At 51.2% G+C, this 6336-nt stretch overlaps 1 protein-coding gene across 1 annotated transcript in view; it reads left to right on the forward strand.

The window, feature by feature from the left end:
- The window catches only part of CHKA (choline kinase alpha), a 34924-nt gene extending 28594 nt beyond the window's left edge, over positions 1-6330 (forward strand). Inside the window, exons 12-13 of the mRNA XM_010837823.1 lie at positions 462-543; positions 5613-6330. Of these exons, the coding sequence (XP_010836125.1) occupies positions 462-543; positions 5613-5672 (142 nt within the window). The 3' untranslated portion in view covers positions 5673-6330. The remainder of the gene's footprint in view (positions 1-461; positions 544-5612) is intronic.
- The last annotated feature ends 6 nt before the right edge of the window (positions 6331-6336 follow it).

Below are 6336 nucleotides of genomic sequence, written 5' to 3' on the forward strand. Positions count from 1 at the left end.
GAGGAGAGGCCCAGACAGAATGGTGGTGCCAGGGGATCTAGCGGGTCAGGGGCGAAGAGCAGCAGAAGCCCCGAAGTCCTCGTTCCCCAGTGAGAGCTCGTCTTCATTGTTGGAGGAGAGTATGGGTTTGCAGTGGCGGGAGGCAGGGCACAGCCTAGAGGTGGGACTTGGCCGCACCTCCCCCCAGTCCGCTTCCCATGTGCAGAGGTTTCATTCCCCATGTGACCCCTGTTTCACCAGCACGGCTGCCAGGGCCGCTGCTTGAGTCCCATGAGTGTCAGCTTGTGTACCCGGGATAGGCTGTCGGGTCTTCACCCCCGCTGGGCCCGCCGGCTGGGGGCGGGGCCGCCGTCTCTGGGGCATGTTGTCCCCTGCACCGGCGAGTCAGAGAGCCGCTGGGCAGCGAGTGGCATCCCGTCCTGGGCGCCGTCTCACTGCGCATCCTGCTGCTGTCTTTACAGGTTTGCCCTCGCGTCCCATTTCTTCTGGGGACTCTGGTCAATCGTTCAGGCCAAGATTTCCTCCATTGAATTTGGGTACATGGTATGTGCTGCGGCGGGTTTTCTCTTCTACTCCCAGGGGAAACGCCTCCTTGAACCCGAGCGCCTGGCAGTAAATGGCTCTTCCTTCCAGAGGGTCACTGTCCCCCTCCGCGTTCCTGCGCCAGGTGACCAGCACCGGGACAGTGGGCTCCCCCCGCCGCACAGTGGAAGTCACTGTCGTGGGTGCTGAGTCTGCCACTGGGAGCTGCCCCCTGCCCGCTTCAGGGGAGTGCCGTGTGGCCCTGTGACTGACATCACATGTAGAAATCCGGACCCTTAAGACCCATCCCCGATCTCAGTCCCCCTGACACACAGGACACTAAGCCATCGGGGAGGGGCCTGCACCCCCCACGCCGTAGTTTATTCGTCTGTCCCCACCCCATCCTCCGGCCTGCAGGGCCCGGCCTAAGAGCTGGAAGCTGGTGCTGAACGAATGAGACCCCTTTTTGCAGCAAGTTTGTACCATACTAGGCTGTCTTTTTATTCTAACCTGAGAACTGTCCTTGGCACAGACTCTGCGTTAACTCCGCTCCATAGTGCGTGGTGGGGGGCGTCCTGGGCACAGGTGCTCCCAAGTGCAGCGAGCACCCGGCTTTGGGACTTGTGGTGGGAAACAGCTGGGTCCCTTTGTCCTTAGTCCACCGTGAGGATGGTTTCTGCTGCTGGGCAGAAGCTTTGGTAAAGCACAGACACTCGTAGACAAGAGAACATTCAGGGTTTTTAAAGTGGATTTGGAATCATGACCAGATGTTACTGTAAGACCGAGTGGACTTTAGATCAGGACTACCGAAGACAGAGAAAGGGGTCACATCCTAGAACAGGCATCAGATCACCCACGGGACACAGAGGTCCTGAGTGTGTGTGCCCCTGTATTCTTCAAGAGACACAGGGCAGGGGCTTTCCTGCCGGTGCAGTGGTTAGGACTCCACGCTTCCACCACAGGGGGCGTGGGTTCGGTCCCTGGTCAGGGAACTAGGATCTCAGTGCCTCACAGCATGGCCAAAACGAAAGACATAGAGCAGAAACTGACAAAGCTGAGAGAGGGGCGCCTTCACCTGGTAGCCTGGTAGACTGCACACCCGGCGGTAGCAGGTGGAGCCAGGAAGCCCTGCCGCAGGGGAGTCTGTCACCTGAACATCACCCTGCCAGCTCGACCTGACGAACGTGTGCGGGGCCCCAGCAGCTGCGGGATGTACATCCTTTTCAGAGAGTAGGGAGCCTTCATCAGGATAGGCCAGGGGCTGGGCTGTGAGACAGCCCTCAGATTTGCTGCAGAGTAAGTTCTCTGAACACAGTGCAATTTAATTGGAAATCACCAACCACCACAAAAATATCTGGAAAATTCTCAATTTGGAAATTAACTGTATACTTCTAAATAAACCCTGGGTCAAAGGAGAAATTAAAAGGACAATTAGAAAACATTTTGAGTTATAATGGAAACGCCATTAGGCAGCAGAGGATGAGATGGTTGGATGGCATCACCAACTCAATGGACATGAATCTGAGCAAACTCTGGGAGGTAGCGAAGGACAGGGAAGCCTGGCAGTGCTGCAGTCCATGGAGTTGCAGAGGACATGGCTTAGCAACTGAACAAGAGTGGAAACACAACATCCTAGAATTTGTGGGATGCAGCTAAAACAATGTTTGGAATCTTTGGGTTTTGTAGCCTAAACATTTGTACTGGGTAAGAAGAAAGTTCTCAAACTAGTAACATAAGCTTCTACCTTGAGAAGCTAGAAAGTGAAAAACCAAGTAAACCCAGAGTAAATAGAGTAAAGGTAAGAGCAGAAATCATTGAAATGTAAAATACTAAAAATAGGGAAAAAATCAATGATACCACAAAAGTACTTATGAATATCTGGCTATACTGAGCAAGAAAGATAAGGCAGACATTACCAAAACCAAGTACAGAGAGAGGCCACCATCACAAAGTCGGTGGATGTTAAAGTGGGAGAGTGAGAAACAGCTCTCCGGATCCGACAACTCGCTTGAACATGCCAATTTCTCGGAAGATACACATGGCCAAAACTGATATCAAACTGATGATCAAAAACCTGTAGACTAAACTTCAGGTCCTGGGGAATATTATCAAACATTTAAGGAAGAAATAACAGTCTCACAGAAACGTTTAGAAAATCAAGGGGGAGGGATCATTTCTCAGCTCATTTGACGAGGCCGGCGTGATCCTGACACCAAAACTAGACATTTCAAGAAGACTGCACATCAGTGCCCTTCATGGACATCACACAAAAGCCGTTTCCAAAGTACTGGCAAAAGTAAATGCAATACATATAAAAGGATAATTATTTTATGACCAAGTGGCATTTATCCCTGAAATGCAAGACTAACATCGACATTTGAAAAACCCATTAGTGTAATTCACCATATTAACAGAATAAAGGAGAAAAACCATGCAGTCATCTCAGTGAATGCGGGAAAAGTGTTTGACAGAATTCAATCATTTGGAACACCTGTTCACAACAGAAAGTCTCAGCAAACTAGTAACGGAGAACTTCCTCAGCCAGGTAAAGGGCTTTATGGGAGCCCACAGGGGGCCGTGATAATCGACGGTAAAGGACCAGGCATTCCTCCCACACGTGCCCCAAGTGGAAAACATAGCCAGGGTGTGTGTGCTGAGTTCTCGCCAGTACAGGAAGGTGAAAAAAGAAAACTGCCTTTATTTTATAGGTGACATGATTGTGTACATGGAAAAATAGAAGAGTCAAGAGAAAAACTGTTTACTGAGTTTATCAAGGTCATAGGACACAAGGTCAATATACAAAAGCCAACTGCATTCTGATGTGCTGGAAACAGTTTGTAAAAAAATTTAATAGTTTGGCGTAAAAAATGTGAAATACTTAAAATAACATGCATGATCTGTACACTGACAATTATAGAGAGATACCACAGGTATGGATTTAGAAGACTTAAAATGTTCATTCTCTCCAAACCAATCTATGTCTCCATGACACCATCGAAACCCCACAGGCTTTTCATAGACATTGACAAGCTGATTCTAAAACTTACTTGAAAGTGCAAAGGCCCTGGAATAACTAAAACACCAAAATTATAGAACAGAGTTGGAAGACATGCTACCTGATTTCAGAGTTTACCAAGCGCGGTAATTGAGACCATGTGGTGCTGCCATAGGTGAGGTGAGGTCGCTCAGTCTTTGCAACTGACTCTGTCCGACTCTTTGCGACCCCGTGGACTGTAGCCTACCAGGCTTCTCCGTCCATGGGATTCTCTAGGCGAGAATACTGGAGTGGGCTACCATTTCCTTCTCCAGGGGATCTTCCCGACCCAGGATCAAACCCGGGTCTCCCGCATTGGAGGCAGATGCTTTAACCCCTGAGCCACCAGGGAAGCCCAGTTGGTGTAAAGACATTCATAAATCAGATGGAACAGAATCGAGTTCCCAGAAATGGACTCCTACACATATAGGCAACGGGTATTCCCCAGAAAGGCCATGATAGGTCATTGCAGGAAGGGTTAGATTTTCCAAATATGACATGGCAACAACTGAATAAGCCATACGGAAAAAAGATAATGAACTTCAAACTTGTACCATACACAAAAATTGACTTGAAACAGATAATAAACCTAAATGGAAAAGCTGAAATGGGAGAAAAGCTTCATGACTGTGGCAAAGATTTTCTGAGGTTACATACAGCACTCACCATCAAAGAAAAAAGATAACAACAGATTGGACTGAATAAAAATATACAACTTTTTGTTTTTTGAAAGACACCATTAAAATGAAAAGCCAAGCCACAGACTGGGAGAAAATACTGCAAATTTACATCTGACAAAGACTTGTGTTTAGAATGTCTAAAGAACTCATAACTCAGCAAGAAACCAAACAACTTACTTTATGAAAGGATAGATTTGAACACAATGCAGAAGATAAATGACCAGTAAGCATCTGTTCATCTGCCGATATAGTCATGAAAGAAATGCCAGTTAAAGCCCAGAGAGATGCCCTGCACACCCATGTCAGTGGGTAGAACTTAAACCAACAATGTTGAATGTTGGCGAGAAGGTGATGTCACATGCACTGCAGGGGGTACTGCAAGAGGGGGTGACCAGCATAGAAAACAGTTGCCTCTCATATAAAGTAACATACACACTTAACCATACAGCCCAGCAGTCCCTCTCTTTGGTGTTGATCCAAGAGAAATGAAAGCCTGTTTCCACACCAAGACCTGAACTCTCATGCTCCGATAGCCCCAGACTGGAAGCATCCCACGTGCCCAACATCAGACGAGTGTGACCACACTGCACTGGGGCCGTGTCACAGAGAACTACTCCACACCAAACGGACGAACACCGCCCTCCCCGGCCGCGCACAAGTGTCCCTGACCCCAGAGGGGCCCGATCCGATGATTCTGTTCACGGGGAAGCGTTCTGTCGCGGTCTGGAGGGCTTGACCGCGGAGGCCCCGGAGAGCTCGGAGGGTGACAGCGGTGCTGGTGGTAGGCAGACTGCGTGCTTCAGCCAACACTGCACATTTCAGATGAGTTAGTTTGTGTTGGTTTATAAATTCTCCCTCAGTGTTCGGTTTTCTTAAGGTGACGCTATAGTCTTGGCGGCTGGCACGGCAGACTTCTCAATTTGGAGTGGTCCTTCAGAAACTGCCCACACTGATGGATGGACGGGGGCACAGACCCGGGGCAGGGGGCTGGCCAGGCGTGCTCACTCCCTCCCGGTGTCCTTTTACTAAGTGTGCAGCAGTGACCCCAGCACACAGCTGGCGCGCACACACACACACACACACCCGTCTTCCACCTTGGTGCCACACTTGCTGACGCCCAAGGGCCTTGGGCTTGGAAAGAGGAGCCTGTTGCGGCTGTCATCCTGTCTGTAGCATTCGAGGTGAATGAGTCGGTGCACCATGGCAGCGCCCGGTCCATAGACGGACGTCCCGCATCCTGTCCGGGTCGGCAGGGCCGGGCAGCAGGGCTGCCAGCGGGGAGGACAGCCCAGGGGCAGCGCTGGACGGAGCGGCTCCGCTTTGTGCCCGGGGCAGGCGGGACCCTTGGTGAGGCCGCTCTTGCTTGTGTCTCCTAGGAGTACGCCCAAGCCAGGTTTGATGCCTACTTCGACCAGAAGAGGAAGCTCGGGGTGTGACCATGTGCGGCCTTCCTGCCTGCATCCCTGGATGGCGTGGGGGCGGCCGAGTCCGCGTCCCCTCTGTGCTCCGACTACTGTACCCACGGCCGGAAGGCTCAGACGTCTCGCCGCCCAACACAGACGTGTATGATACGAAAGACTGTATTAAAATTGAGTAACATTTATTTCTTATCTCGTTTACGACCTCACTAGGACTGACCTGAGATTGGGAAGCAGAATCATAGTACACTAGTGCAATATTGCAGTATCTCAGACCCTCTCATCTAGATAAGACGTTTCTGTCGCAGTCGGACGTGGCGCCCGCAGCGTCACTCCAGGTGCCTTTTGTGGTGAATGTTGATCTTTACGTGATGTGAACGGCCACGCTGGCGGACAGCGCTGAGCGGGCTCTGTGACAGGCGTGCAGACGCTGCCCGCTCCCGAGGGGGCGGTGACACTGTGACCATGCTCCTTGGCTTGACCGCCCCCGACGGCGCGGGGCCCGGGAGGAACACAGCTACCTGCTTCCTGTCGTCCGAACTTCCCTCCGCCGGTGAATCTCACGCCAACGGGATGTGCCCCGCCCCGTGCCCTCTAACAAAGTGCTTTATTAACCCTGGCTTCGGGGCAGGCAGCAGGCCATGGCCACCGAGGGCCACTTGGACACACCTGCCCCCCCACC

Source organism: Bison bison, unplaced genomic scaffold (genome assembly GCF_000754665.1).
Source record: "Bison bison bison isolate TAMUID 2011002044 unplaced genomic scaffold, Bison_UMD1.0 scf7180017864080, whole genome shotgun sequence".
Classification (NCBI taxonomy): Eukaryota; Metazoa; Chordata; class Mammalia; order Artiodactyla; family Bovidae; genus Bison; species Bison bison.